This window comes from Sturnus vulgaris, chromosome Z, assembly GCF_052056855.1.
Source record: "Sturnus vulgaris isolate bStuVul1 chromosome Z, bStuVul1.hap1, whole genome shotgun sequence".
Classification (NCBI taxonomy): domain Eukaryota; kingdom Metazoa; phylum Chordata; class Aves; order Passeriformes; family Sturnidae; genus Sturnus; species Sturnus vulgaris.
In genome coordinates this window covers 33,235,816-33,251,167 of record NC_142283.1, presented here as the reverse complement: position 1 = coordinate 33,251,167, position 15,352 = coordinate 33,235,816, and the positions used below count along the sequence as shown (strand labels likewise).

At 43.4% G+C, this 15,352-nt stretch overlaps 1 protein-coding gene across 3 annotated transcripts in view; it reads left to right on the top strand.

Moving 5' to 3' along the window:
- CORO2A (coronin 2A) overlaps positions 1-15,352 on the top strand; it is a 62,759-nt gene that overhangs the window by 33,938 nt on the left and 13,469 nt on the right. For all 3 annotated transcript variants that reach the window (XM_088155981.1, XM_088155980.1, XM_014888139.2), the window contains 6 exons: positions 4,802-4,918; positions 9,743-9,892; positions 10,396-10,575; positions 11,360-11,476; positions 13,711-13,815; positions 14,160-14,256. In XM_088155981.1, the coding sequence (XP_088012107.1) occupies positions 4,802-4,918; positions 9,743-9,892; positions 10,396-10,575; positions 11,360-11,476; positions 13,711-13,815; positions 14,160-14,256 (766 nt within the window). The remainder of the gene's footprint in view (positions 1-4,801; positions 4,919-9,742; positions 9,893-10,395; positions 10,576-11,359; positions 11,477-13,710; positions 13,816-14,159; positions 14,257-15,352) is intronic.

The window sequence follows — 15,352 nt, the reverse complement described above, 5'->3', positions numbered from 1 at the left end:
TAATGTGCTGTTCAGATGTTTGTCTCCTGGGAGAAACAGCAAATTAAAAAGTATTTAGTGGATACAGAGGACAAAACCAGAAAGATGCTTTAGCGGTATGGATTCAGCTGTGACCAAAGGAGAATGTGGTATGTTTTGTTCTACTGTCTCCTTTGTGAAAGAATGGAGACACAGTTATCAGGCAATGAATCTCTTAAACTTCAAGCATTGATGCTGTGAAGACTTCCCTTCCAGAAACAAATACCATGTGTATGAGTTTTGATGACTTAGGATCTGATGAGAGGGAGAAGCTGGCCGACTGATGTTTATTGCTTCAGTAAAATTAGGCATGCACTGATGTGGATTAACTTCAGTATGAGATTATGATCTCTCTGGAATCAGGACAGAACAGATGAAAGGCAAAAGTTCAGCCTTTAATTAAAAGTTAATTGATGGTGTTATTGCAATGCCACTTTTTCAATATATATTTGCTAAGGATGAAAGTGAACTGGTTGTGCTTGAAGAACCTAGCACAGTTTCCGGCTCTTCTGGACTTTGTTAATTCATTCCTTCAATGCTGGTGCTGTTTAGAGACTGTCCTTCTAAAATTAACCACTACCCTGTTTTTCTTGACTGAGTCACTTCTGCCCCCATAATGACAGTCTGTTGAGGCTCAAGAATTTGTCTTTATCACAGAATTGCATCTGTAGGCAGACAGCTGTTGACTGTGGGATGTGGGACCAAGCTCTCAAAGTGCTGGCAAAAGTAGCTGAAGGTGCTTGCACTGCTTACTATTAATTTTTGTCTTCTCACCTCTTTTCAGCTTGGCTAGCCTTTGTAGTAATTTTTCCTTCTTACACCTGCTCAGATACTCCACCCAGTTCTGAAATATTGCATGCAGAAATCAAAGGCATGGTAGAACTAAAAAGATACAGAAAAGGATAATTAAAGTATGTCAATGAAAATATGAAAGTACTTTCATGTGAGGAAAGGCTTTGCACGTCAGGCCTCAATCAGTCTGGCAAAAAAGGCAAATGTGCAAGATGCATAAAGCTGTGAGGAGAAGAAGTTTAAGGAGCAACTTTTCTTGATTTGTTTGGTGAAGAGGATTCTGGAGTCTAGGGAGCAGACTGTGAGCAGCAGATGTAAATGGTGCTGCAGTTCACATGCCGGGCTCTCTGTTCTGGATGCTGATGAGTTTGGAAGAATGAATGGCTTCAAAATGGAGCTATGGAGAGGAGTTGGTCCCTTGATGGTTAACCTTTTGTTGTGTGTCAGGGAAGTTAGGTGTTTCACATAGCTATTCTCTGAATAGCAGTTCCTGACCCATGCTGGGGGGTAAAGCAGCCTCAGCCACCCAAAGAAAGGGATTCCCTGAGTCAGGACCTGCCATACCAGCTACTTTTTCTGTGATACACTTCCAAAGTGGTACCATCTAGTGCAAAGCAGAAACTTTTGACTTGTGCTTCTGATGGTGTGTTTTTTGTGGCTGCTATCTCCCTCTGAAGAAGGTAAGCCATGGCAGACAGTGTACTGGACACTTGGCTTGTGCCCTTAGCTGCCATGGCATCAAAGACAGCCTGTTCTGGAGACGTGTCTGGGACAGTATTGCCCTCTTAAAATGGAGAGCTGACAGTGGTTACTTTTGACTGGATTCGTGGGAAACAGACACATCCCAAGTGTGACAAAGTGTGGAGAAAGAGACCAAGAGCCAGGATATCACACATTTGGTCAAAGCGAGAGATAGTAGCCAGGACAAGGAGGGTTGCACTTGCTGAGGAGGATGAACAACCTGTTCAAGGAGCTGTTCTTGTCCCTCCCTACAATGCTTTCTTTAGTTCATTCTGCATGTGTTACTACTAGAGGGGCTACTTGTCTAAGGATGTCCTTGAATGAAGCCTCAGCTTTGCTCTGTTTAACTGCTTTTTTGTTGTACTCCTCTGCTGCTGAGTCATAGACACCAAGCTCTCTCATCTCTCTTTGAATAAATAGCACTTCTTTCCTTCTCCACCAGTCTTCTCCGAGAGCCTGGGGGTGAGGTAGGGCTGGGGACAGCGGGGGTTATGTAGAGCACGAGTTCTTTGCCCTAGATACCATCCTTTCAGTGGGCCTTTGCATTCAGCCTTACCAGAAATTAGTTGAATATTTGCCATCACTTTGGAAATGGTCTGTTGCAGTTGCAGGGTGTGTCAGTGACATCCTGGTAAATATGTGCCACTGAAACCAGCTGGATGGAAGGGCAGCGCATCTCAACGGAGGGTGAAGGGGCTCTGGCCACAGGGGCTGCCTGGTGCCCGGGACAGGCTGACTGACTGACTGACTGACTAAATTTTGCAAGTTCAAGGAGACATGAGCTCAGTGACTGTAACTGAGAGATCAACTGCTTTCCCACAGTGTGGCCTGGGTGTAGATGTGCTGGGGACGTGCATGCAGAGCATGCCAAGGAAAGATCTTGACTGGGAGGGAAATTTTGTTGCCTTCCTTTGAGAGATGAAGTCCTGCCTTTTTCCTTTGCTGATGACCAGACTCAATTGAGACTGTGTCTGTCTCTTCCTCTGCAGCAAAAGGAGAGGGAGAACAGGTCCCAAGAAACAGGAGATTGTTTGTGCCCAGGTCTGCAATCTCCAGTCTTTCAATGTGTCAGCACCAGGTGTGAAAGGGAGGACATCTGTGACTGTGCAAACCTCCTAGACACAAACTCCCCTCCGTTCCCTCTGGGAACATGGACTGTAAAATGAAACTGATGATGACCCCTCTGGCCTTGGGTAACTGACACGTATGTGAGCGCTGTGCTGGTGCTCTTTAGGGGTAGAGGTGGGGCTGACTATCTCACAGTCATCTACCTTGCTGTAAGAGTTTTGACAGATGTTCTACTAGAAGTGATTTTTGTCAGCGAGCTCCAAGCTTTTCAGAAATGCTAGAATTTTAGCAAGGGTGTGGTTGAAAAACTGCTCTTTTTCAAGCTTTGCAGGCAGCTGTGGAAATCAGGTACCACTTCATGGAAGGACAACACATCTACTTACTGAAATAGTTTTTGATCTGTAAAATGAATTTTCCTCCAGCAATGAAGATCTTCACTAACACATGCAGATGTGCATCTGAGACCAGCAGCTCTAGCTTTATGCCATGTATGTTTGTTGGCTCTTGGGGGGTTCATGTGTGGTGAGTCCTGCTCTGTCCCTGGACTTGCAGTGGGGCAGGTGAGACTGGTGGCCGGGAGAACAAGGGCTCCTTTTCCAAAGCCCGTTAGGAAAGTGGAAGTGGAGTAAGAGAGCTTTGAAGGATGGGTCAGGCAAAATGGGCTTAGGACAGACTGGGAGTCTCCCAAAATGGAGTGGAGAGCAGACAGGCAACTAGCTCTGGGAGGGGACAGAGTTCCCTTAAGGATCAAGGGATCCTTGTGGATCTAGCTGTCCACCCCTTTTAGTTGTCACCTTGAAACCAAGTTCTGAAGCCACTGTGAAGGACACTGTGGGTGGAGGAGTGCTTCTTATTGAAGGCCTTTTATCTCTCTTCTGCCTTCCTAAATCTCTTTGCATTGTCGCTGTTATAAAAGGGAATTGTTTTAGACTGTAGTTTAAAAAAACAGAGTCTTTTACATTTCAAAGCCCTTTGGATGCTCAGTTTAAAGCAGGTTAGTCTCAGTTTATGCAACAAACTTTCCAGTGAAGCCAAAATAGTTACACATTGTGTCCTGTTCTGTATTCAAAACTGCAAAACCCCCCCCAAAATTTAAAAGCTGGGAAAATTATATACTATCCACAGCATGATTAGGGACAGCAGTGATTCCCCTCAGCTCTGTTCTCCCAAGGCCCACCTGTGGAGAGGGGTAGGGAGTAGTGCATCTAAAGAAGTGTCTGCTTTCTAGGAGGGCACACATTTGCAATCATTTTGGTCTACAGTTCTTCCAGATAGGAAGCAGTAAGCTGGTAAGCACCACCAGCTTGCCATCATGCCTCCCTTCTTAGGTGACTGATTTTGGCTCTGTAACTGATGCCTGCGGTGCTTCAGGGGGCTCCCCATACTGCTCCTTCTTCTTACAGAGAGAAGCAAGTGTTGCTTCGATGTTAATAAAATCACCACCACCGCTTCTACCATTTTAATATTCAGACGCGACTTTATAGCAGAGACCATGCCGGCAGTGTGGGTTTATTCAATGCAGCACAGCCCCCATGTGGCACAAGGATCTCAATACACCTTAGGGCACTTAGTGCAGGATTTGTACCAGTGCAGATGCTACCTAAACGTGGTTTGTTTGTTTGTTTTTTTTTTTTTGGGAGTCCAGAATGTTGATTGATACTGGTGAATAGCTGGACTTGAACACCATCAGAGAGAAATAGATAGCCTGCTGAAAGAAAAGTTTTGTAATTTGTTATTTGTGTTACAAATACCCTCTTGCTAAACCCAAAACTTAAACAATTTTTTTTCCTGCTTGTAGAAAATGTCTTCTGAAGGACAGTTTGCTGTTATTTGTCCCCATCAAGAAATCTTTAAAAAAATATACAAGATTCATCTCATTCATAGATGTTTCTCCATGAAGTTACATTTTGGTGTCTGAATCTAATACTGTCTTCTAATACACATGTAGACATGCCCAGAAATTTTTTCACAGCAGCATGTACTGAGGAAGGCCTGGACAGTCTTCTCTTTCTTTACAGTGGTATCATCAAAACTTGATTAGCAGGGACATCAAAAACCCTTACAGAGAGTATCCAGGGCATTTGGAGAAAAACAAGCAGAAAAAAGTTTCTTCTGGAGCTGCCTTGAAAATGTTCTTTAATTCCATGGCTCACCTTAGGTTTGATGATATTTTGTTTTCCAGACAGGAAAGCTTGACCCACATTATCCCAAAGTATGTGGGCACAAAGGAAATGTTCTGGACATCAAGTGGAACCCATTCAATGACTTTGTAATAGCTTCGTGTTCAGAAGATGCCACAGTAAGTTTACCACCTTGTACTCTGTGTTAGTACCTGGCTAATGTGCTTTTTGGAGAATGAAGTTAAAAGAAACCAAATGCTCATGGATAAGATGTGAAAGCATGCATATACTTACTTAAGAAGTCAGGTAAGAGTAAGATTCTTTTCTTTCTCCTGAGTTCGGACCTGTGTGGTGCCTTCCAGATGATATATCAAATCAATGTCATAGGGAAGATCTGTTTTGTAGGGGCTTGTTCCTTTTCTTGGCGTGTTTGTGTGATAAAACGAAATATGAGTTTAAAACAGAATGGCTATTCAAGTTTAATCTCTTTGAAACTCTGTCTTTACTTCAGAATAAAAGCTTCAACACAGCATTATCTGGACCAGCTCTTTCAGATTAATTCCCCGCAGAGCGAGTGTGAGCTTGTTCCTGCACTCAGTTGCTCTCTAATGTCAGTGCTGGATCAGTTGTGGTGAGGAATATGCAACCTACAGTTCTGCAATGGGTGCTTTGGCTGAAGTTAGCATGGTTAGGATGCAGACACTATAGCAATTGAAAGATTCAAGTCATGTTTTTAAGGGACAATTTAGCTCATATGTACCTCCTGGAAGGTCACTTTCTAAAGGTCTTGTAAACAGTGTGATGTTGACATCTTTGATAGCGAGGACATCTGACTAACTACCCTGCTTTTTTTCCAGACATCCCCATGAGATCTCACTGGGTTTATTCTCACTCTTCCGTAGAGAATCAGGGAGGTTTCTCCTGTCATTTTCTCCAGCCCTGGCTTGGTTCACATGCTCTGCCATTTTAGTTCTGCTGAAAAGTCACTCTTGATTATGTGCTTTTTGAATTGTATTTCCTGTTTAGTGACTTGTCTTTGTTTGGATACTCCTTTGGCTTTTTTTTTTTAAGGCTTCTTTCAGTTTCTGAACAGATGGTAAATATTTTATCTTCCAGCCTGTATGCCAGGTTTCTTGCTGTCGCAGGAAGTATGGCATGGCATGGCATGGCTTCCTTGTGGGAGAGAGCACAGCCTCGGTCGCTCTTTTGATTCTTATATGAGAAATGAACACAATCTTCAAAACATCTCACTGCAGCTACAGAATCACTGAAGAATTTGTGTTGAAAGGGAGGTTGGGTGGTTTCTTTCGCTCCCTCTCTAGGCAACTTGTTCCTGTTCTTCACTCCTCCCATGGGGAATTTTTTTCCTTCCAGTGTAGTTAATGACTGCTGTATCCTATCCTCATACCCTGCATTTCAAGACAGAGCCTGGCTCTATTTTCTCAGTAGTCTTGTAAGTATTGTAGACTTTGATCAATTTACGCAGAAGCTAGCTCTCCAGGCTAAGCAAGCCCATCTCCCTCAGTTTCTACTCACAGGGCAAAGTGCTGCGGACTCCTGATCATCCTGGTGGCCTCCCCTGGACGCACAAGTTTATCAGCATTTTCTTGCACTGGGGGGTGCAAAATTGGATGTGCTATCCCCAGGTTTCCTTTCCAGTTTTCTCCAGAAACTTCACACTGGATCATTCCTCAGACTAAAGAACGGAAACATGGAGTGTGTCACTGGTCTCAGTACAAAAGTTATTCCAAGAAGTCTGTCTGTTTTGACTCTACTCTCTTTTTACTACTCTCCCATCTTCATCCTAGCACCAGGAAATGGTATCCTCTGCACCGTGACATGGTGTAGAGACGTCTCCTCTCTGCCTGCTAAGTAGCAAGGACAGCAGACTGTGTTTATTAGTGTGACTGTCTTTCCTGATACCTCATAGCTTGACCTTGGAGGTCACTTCCTGCAATCCCTGCTTGGGAATTGGGTTGCTCCAGGACTTGTTCAGATGAGCTGGGAAGATCTCGAAGGCTACAGATCCTGTGGCCTCACTAGGTCCTTCTTCCAGTAGTTGAGTATCCTTCCAGGGAAAATGGAATGCCTCTGATCTCCAGGTATTGCCATATTGCCATAAACATCCATTGCCTTGATGCTCTCCTTGTGTACCTTCAAAGAGTTTGCCTTCATCTTCTCTGTGCCTTCATGCTATGTAGTTGAAGTGCAGCCAGAGACTGAACAGATTGTTGTCTTTCCAGCTCTACTCAGATCTGCTGTGCTACTGTCTCCTCGTCTCACGTCTGGTTTTGGACTTGTTCTGTGGGGCCAGCATCTTACTTTAACCCGGCCTGTTCTGGAGAGCTCAGATTGGACATACTGTTGAGACATCTTCATGGCAATATTTCCTCTGTTTTAAGAGAAGCTTCAGAAAGGTTTTTTGGGGGTCACAGAGGTGTCCACCAGTTCCATTGGGCTGGACATGAGAGGAAAAGCCTTCGTCCCAGTCTGTTGTTAAAAGCCTGGTGTTCTCTCCCATTTCTGAGCATTAGTAAGCCACTAATGCAAGTAAGACTTGCATGCAAGGATGCATCTAATTGCTTACTGGGCTGGGTCTCCCTTTGAGGAAGGCTGCAAGTTTCTGAGTAGATTATGGAAATTTCACTTTTCCCACATTTCTCAGAGGTTTCTTGACCATTAACCAGCCTTTCTGGAGCTTGTCTTGGTGGTACCACTGTTACCAAAATCGGTAGAAATAAAAACTCCTTAACATTAACATAGCATTAAGAAGCAGACATTCTTTATTCAGCCAGATGCATGATGGGATATCTCCTCTGAAATATTGTGCATGCTGACTACAAAATAAACTCCTGTTTAGATACTATATTTTACATGTATAGTCACTGATTCTTCCCCGAACAAACATACATATAATAATAATTTCCCTCAAATCAGTAACATATTTTCTCTCCCTTTTACACATATGTTCTTCTGTCCTGGGAATCTCTTTGGTTGTCCCTGGTGGTCGGTGACTCCCAAAGTCATACTTGACTGCCTGATCAAGTGGTAAAAGTTGGCCCAACTGGGCTGGTTGCTTTCCAGTTCTTACAGAATAGGCATTGTGCAGTTCCACAGGCCAGTGGGTTTTGAAGAATAGGCATTGTGTTAGCTCACCAGGTGCAGACGATTTTTCATCTGGCAGTACTATAGCTATCTTTTGTGGCGCATAGCTGGAGTTATGTAGAATGGTACTTTTGGGCATGGGAAGGATTGTAAGTTCTCTCTGAACACCACGTTCCAGTTCCACTGCTGTTTCAGGCAGGCTAAGGACTGAGGCCAATGCATATAGCTAGGGGCTGAGAGTTTGAGCTTATCCTCTAACCCCTTCTGTTCTTGGTGGCAAATCATCAGGCATGAAGAGTTCAACTTGTTGAAGATCTGCTCCCCTCTGGTTAGAGGGGCAACTCTTTGCCTTTCTCTTCATTTTATCAGGCTTTCTTCAAGATGTAGTAGCGTAGACAGCTTGTTCATGCTTGGATTGTCCATGCTTGCCCTGCAGGCCTGAGTCCAAGACCTGCTTATTCTGCATGCCAAAGATCTGGCAATTTCTACCATTTTATGCAGCCTGAGATTCCAGAGGTGCTTTTCTCTGCTTTTATTACCAACCATTTAACAGCATGAGGAGTGGATGGCTCATTCTAGGCAGTTCTTGTCAGCATGAACACAACCTGTTTTTCCCTTTTCTACTCTCTCAACCCCATTTCTTTAGTGACAGCTGTTAAAACTGCAAACAATCAGTTGGTCTGAATGTAAAGTGTAATGTTTTCTCTAACTGCTGTAGAAGTTCATGTGGATACTGCTGGACTCTATAGTCTTTATGTTTCTGGTGGACTTGATTCTTTATTGGGATAAACACTGAGAAGAGTGCTTATGATGTTTTCCAGGAGGTCCCAGAATTTGAGTCCGCTTCTTATTTGTCATAGAAAGGAGTTATCCTCATCAACTAAACAGCAGGAGACTTGGGCAGCTGTGGCTGATTTCCACAAACTGTGTTCCAAAGAGCATTTTATTTTTGCTTCAGGCTAAGAACTAGAAAAATTATGACACAAGAATAATAATTTTCATTGAGCTGAAGTACCTGTTAGCATCCTAAATACTTGTGTTCCTAGGGTTGGTGTGAGAAAGACCCCTTTTATACCTGCATAGGTTCAGCCCCTCTTGCTGATTTCCTCTATTGTTTTCTTCCACCATAGGAGGACAGCGCATTTTTGTCTTCATGCAGCATCCTTCTAGAAAGACCCAGAGCTGTAGGTGGGCCTGTTGCAGGACAGCATGCTCCCAGTGCTGAGTGGCTTCAGTGCAGTGCTGCCCCATGTCTCTGCTCAGGGTGTCTGCTTTGAGGCCACCTGCGTGGTGTTCTCTGAACTTTGACAAATTTGCAAAACGTTCAGCACTAGCACAGTGATGAAATAAATGTAAATGTGATGTAGAAATGTGTGTGAGACATTTCTACAGCTGTCGCCTGGCCAGAGGAGTTCTCAGTTCTTCTGCCAGGTGACACTGAATGGATCCGCAGGACCAGGATGAAGAGGGCCAGTAGAGCAGGAGAGGGATTGAGCTTGGATCAATCACTGCTATAATATCATAGAATTATTATATCTTTTGGGACTCAGATTTGCTGGCTCCTGCTCAAACTTTGTTAAGAGGCAAGGTCTGCAATATCAATTCTTCTTCCTCTTGGGAATAACTTTTCATAATTTTGCTGACAGATCTAGCAGTTGGATTGCCAAATTTAAAGAAACCCTGATAGGACTGCTGTCTAAAGATAGAACATAAAGAGGAGTCTTCAGGTCCACAGAAAAGTAAAGATAAAAATGACAATGGCAGGCATTCAAAAAAGCCAGGTGCATTCCTATTCACTACAAAGGGAATAGTAATTGCAAGGCAGGTAGTAGCTATTGGTAAATTCCAAATTAGCTCCTTCTCAGGAATCTCACGAAGACCCATACTGTGCCATTCAGGTTAAAATCTGGGACATCCCCAATCAGTTGCTAAAAAGAAACATTACCACTCCGAAGAAAGAACTTCTTGGGCATGCTCGAAGAGTTGGTCTGATTGAATGGCATCCCACGGCTGATAACATTCTCTTCAGCTCTGGCTATGATTACAAGGTAGGTCTGTGCTCCTAGGACACCATGTTTGGCTGAGTGTTTTGAAATTTGTTTTAATTTCAAGCTGTAAGATGGTACTAAAGAGTTTGGAAGCTTTTTTTAGGAGGAAATTCCATGGTGACCCAAAGGCAAAAGGATATTGCTAGAAACGACTGTCTAATTTTCCAGTCTTCTGATGAACTTCAGTCTACTCTGCACTTCTCATTTACTGAATTGGATACACCATGCAATCCCATTCACTTTTCTTTGTGCTAGTGCATATATCTGCACTGATATTGTCTCCTTTTATGTATAAAATGTGATTGCAAAGGAAATTAAAATATTGGATATTCTTAGCTGACACTGATACATTGCTGTTAGTATCAGGAATTATTTTAAGTGCTGGAGAGCAATCACTTATGATGGTAAGACCTATTCATGTAGAGAAAAGATGAATAGAATACACAGAGTGCCTGGTGTGTGAGGCAGCAAAGGGCTGATTTTTTTTATTATTTTTGCTCCAGATAATGATCTGGAACCTTGATATCAAGGATGCTGTTCTTTCAAAGCCAGTGAAGATTCTTGACGCTCACAAAGATGTGGTCCTCTCCATGTCATTCAACACAGATGGCAGTCTCCTTGCCACTGCTTGCAGGGACAAAAAGATACGTGTGATAGACCCTCGTGCTGGAACAGTCCTACAGGTAGGTTGGGTTCAGAGGTTTATGGTCTATCTGATCTTGCCTCTTGGAGTGTTTCCTCTCCTGGGTAGATTCATTGCCATAAAAGACAATGCATCTGTGCCCTGTATTGCCCAAGGCTGTTCTCTTCTACTTTCCATGGAACGCTTACTGTCATTGAAAACAGGGATTTTCTATCTTGATCCTGTGTTCCTTGCTCCTTGAAACCTTATTTGGATTGTATTATTTTCATAGGTACCTCCTTCAGCCCTCTGAGGGACATCATGGGAGGGAATGTAGAGATCAGGTAGACAGGTGGATGCAAGTGTGCATTTGTCCAAATGATCAAGGTTGTTCCTTTTCCCTGGATTTTGTTGGCTAGGTGAAACTGATTGCACAGGTTTGTGTACACAGAAAGTCCTGCCTGCAACTACTAGAGACTGCTGTCTTGCAAATACCTGAATCAATAGTTAAGGAGGTTGGCTCAGCTGGTCAGAACAGGGTGCTGATAACACTAGGATTGTGGATTTAATCCCCATATGGGCCATTCGCTTAAGAGTTGGCCTTGATGATCTTTGTGTGTCCTTTTCAACTCAGAATATTCTGTGATCTGTGGTTGAGCTTTTGGGAATGATCCTGAAGAGTTTAGGCCACTTCTTTTCAGATGCCTGTGAAATCCTGCTCACCGTAGTTCAGCTGGGCTGAGCAGATCTTTCAGATGTGAGTGAATGAGAGTTGTCATGTAACATGAAATGTAGCTATGTAACAGATATTGTCTTACTCATACAATGTCCTTTCTCTTCTACAGGAAGGAAGCTACAAGTCTCACAAAGTCAATAAAGTCTTATTCCTTGGAAACATGAAAAAGCTGTTTTCTACTGGAACGTCTGGGTGGAATAACAGGCAAATTGCATTATGGGATCAAGTGAGTTGGACCAAAAATCTTAACCATACCAGCTTCAGTTTTCTCTCTTTTGCTGTCACTTTAACTTTCCACCTGCCACATACACAAGAATTGATTTATAACAGCAATTCAGAAGTGATCTGTCAGATTCCTTAAGGGTATATAGGTCTTACTGCTGTGAGACCTAACTGAGTTTCTGGAGAAGTTCTCAACATAGAAGCCTAAGAGAACAAAGTGAATGCTGAACCCATGTCCTGGTTTAGGCTGGGATAGAATTAATTTTCTTCTTAGTACTTGGCACAAGATTGTGTTTTGGATTTAGTATTGGAAGCACACTGACATTTGGGGTGTTGCTAAGTAGTGTTTACCCTAAGTCAAAGACTTTTCAGTGTCTCATGCTCTGCCAGTGTGCAGGTGCACGAGAAACCGGGAGGGAGGATATCCAGGACAGCTGATCTGAACTGGCCAAAGGGATATTCTATACCATAGAACGTCATGCTCAACTGGGGGGAGTTGGCCAGGAGCCATGGATTGCTACTCAGGGACTGGTTGGGCATTGGTCAGCGAGTGGTGAGTGGTTGTGTTGTCCATCACTTATTTTTCTTGAGTTTTATTCCTCTCTGTCCCTTTTCTTTTCATTACAATTGTTATTGTTCTCTATTTTGCCTTTTTTTTTTTTTAATTACTGAACTGTTCTTATCTCAACCATGGGCTTACCTTTTTCTGATTCTCTTCCTCATCCTACCAAGGGGAAGTGAGCAAATGGCTGTGTGATACTTAGTTGCTGACTAAGGTTAAACCACAGCAGTCCACTGCAAGCAGAAATTGTTCTAAGGACAATGTGATGTGGTTACTGTAGTTCTGACTTAATGTGGCTCTTACTGGTCTTACTGGCAAACTGGTTCTGGTGCTGGAAAGAGGAATGAGCTCTAAACACAGCCTACACAGATGAAGCCCTCAATGAAGAAAAGTGTCGGGTTTTTGGTTTCTGATGATTCTTGAGGGTAGAGTACTTGAGGTAGTCCTTAATTGGTCATTGCCAAGACATGATCTCCTGTCAGGATGGCTGCTAGTCTTTTGAAGCTCTGCTCTCATCTACCCTTTCAAATGCAGTGAGATGTTTTTATTTTGTCAGCATCTAAATATGTCCCTTTGCATCAACCACCGTGCAGCACAATCTTTTTTCTCTTTGTAGTGCTGTCATGCTTTGTTACCAGACAAAGCTGGTAGACCAGGCTATGATTTGCTATGTTCTGGCTATGTTTGGACATGCCTTCTTTTCACATGTGGCAGGGAAAGCACTGTGCTGCTGTCTGAAAGTTTTCCACAATGCTAAGCAGTGCTGTGACACTACATGAGTTTTAAATGCTTGGTTTAAGAACACAGTGGGAAGGTCTGTGAGGCAAGGTATGTAAAGCCTCCTTAGGAACAGGGATTGGCACAGAGCTTGCCTAGCAGGCCTCTTTCTGAGGTCCACACCCATCTTTGCATCTAAACAGAAGCTCTAGCTTACTGCAGCCTGCAGCTGGTCAGTTCTGCAGGAGAAAATGTGTGTTAACCCTGTGCTAAATACATGTTCATGTATTTAGAGAATCATGAAAATCGCCACATAACAGCCATAGGACACTAGTCTGCCTTGTCATTCCTCCCCAAATCACTCCCTTCAGCCGTGCAGGGATAGCTTTGTACAAGACATGCCAGCTTTGCCTATGGAGTGGTGTGCTGTGTCCTCCTACATGGCGTACCTGCAAAAGGCCAGTGGATCTCCCACTGTCCTTGCAACAGGCATCTTCCCACTGAGCAATGCTTCTTGGCTGATGCAGACTGCTCTTGTGGGTGGTGCAACATTGTGAAAGTACTGCCTTGACTAGAAGTTTTGAGAGAACATGAGTAAAATTCAGTGTGAATTTTACACCAGTGATGTAGGTGTACCCTGAAGGCCCCTTCATCTCCTCAGGTCTGGCCCATGTAGAGGCAGGCAATGTTCCTTACTGAATTGACCCTGAAATGCCATCAGATGCCTGAGGTGTTACAGTGGTAGGAGCTGATGTCCTGCCCTCAGTCAAGGTGTGGGACAGAGCACCCATTTCCCATCCACAGGGCTTTGCAGCAGTCTTTGCATGGCCCCCTGCTCAGGGCTGTGGGCCATTACAGAGCTCTGCTCATATGCCACTGCCAGGTGGGGTTCAGGTGTCCTGGACTTCAGGTGACTGACAGGTGATTGTAGCTGACTCTTTTTCCTGTGTCCTGCTCAGAATGACCTTTCTGTGCCTTTACTGGAGGAGGATCTGGATGGCTGCTCAGGACTGCTGTTTCCCATCTATGATTCTGACACACACATGCTTTATGTGGTAGGAAAGGTAAGTGCTTTCCACATCAGCAAGGCCTGTTTGATTCTCCTGTTAGCCTGTGTTGTGACATACTGAGGTCAAAGATGCTCCTGAAGCATGTTAACCTAAGGATATGAGCAGATAGGGTGGGGCCAGAGGGTGCTTCATCATCAGGCAACATTTACCATGTTTACAGATGTACTGTGTTTATTGTGGAGAGGTACACAGCTGGGTCCTAACCTTCCCATATAGGAATTTGAGGGTAAACATTTGGTTCATTGTTGATCCTGCATGGCTTCTTGGGCCAGGAATTCTTCTCACACTGTCACACTGAATGGCAAAGTCTGGCTTATGTTGATTTTCTTTGCCTTTAGGGTGATGGAAACATACGGTACTATGAGATAAGCCCTGAGAAGCCATACCTGAACTACCTGATGGAATATCGTTCTCACTCACCACAGAAGGGAATTGGTAAGTAGCAGAATATCTAATGTTACAAGAGGTTTGTGACTTCTTTATTTTTAGAGGCTCTCAGAGTCTAAGACGATCCAAAATATCATTTAGAAAAGAGAATGAATGGGTCAGGATCTTCCACACAGGTTTACAGGCGCTTACAGTCAGCTTGGCCCAGCTCACACAAATATGACAGATGGTATTACAGGGTCAGAGCTTGGAAAGGGCCCTTCTGACCAGCAGAGCATGGGTTGGAAGTTTTACAGGTCACTGCTACATCTCCTCTCACATACCTGGGCAAGGTAGAAAGGAGGATATTCTGGATTTCAAGGTGGAGAATGCTCCTTGCCATTTGTCAGTCTGCTTCAAGATTTTTGTCTTTCAGCTCTATTTCCATAATTCCCACTCTGTGATTTCTCTGGTAACAGATGCTTCACAGCTTAATGTCTTCAATCTTTTGATTGATGTCTACCTTCTTTATTACTTACATTTCCTATTTGGAAATAGATCTACTGTGATTAAGTCATCTCTCCTCCCTTGGAGACCCTTGCTTATAAACCTCTCTGTGTACTACCCACTTTTTAACTAATTCAAGTCACAGAATTTAGCTTTCAGCCCTCAGACATTATTGTTAACCCTTTCCTGAACCTTTTCCAACCTACTCTATGGGTCATATTCCTCTGCATGTTTCTAGATCATGAGCCCTCCATACTACCTGTAGACACTCCTGCTCTTAGAGGACATTGGTACAGATATTACAGCACCTGAATTTTGTACCTGTAGGTTGCCTTCAGAAAAAATTAAAATGAATATATTATTTAAAACTTAACTGTAAGGATCTCCTCATTATAATCCTTCCAGTACAACATTCTTATTTCTCATTGTCATAGTCTCTTTAAAAATTATTTAATGGAAAGGAAGTGTACAAGTGTTTTTAAAGGGAAGTGAATCATGTCTACTTCCCTAACCTCCTTTGTTCAGCTGATCGTGCATACTGTTAAGATTATTGTACAAAACTTCCTTTTCCATATTACCAAAACAAAGTACTGTGTGGAGGAATGGAGTTTAGGTTCACTTTTAGAAGAAAGCATTATATAAGGAGCAACAGGCCTGC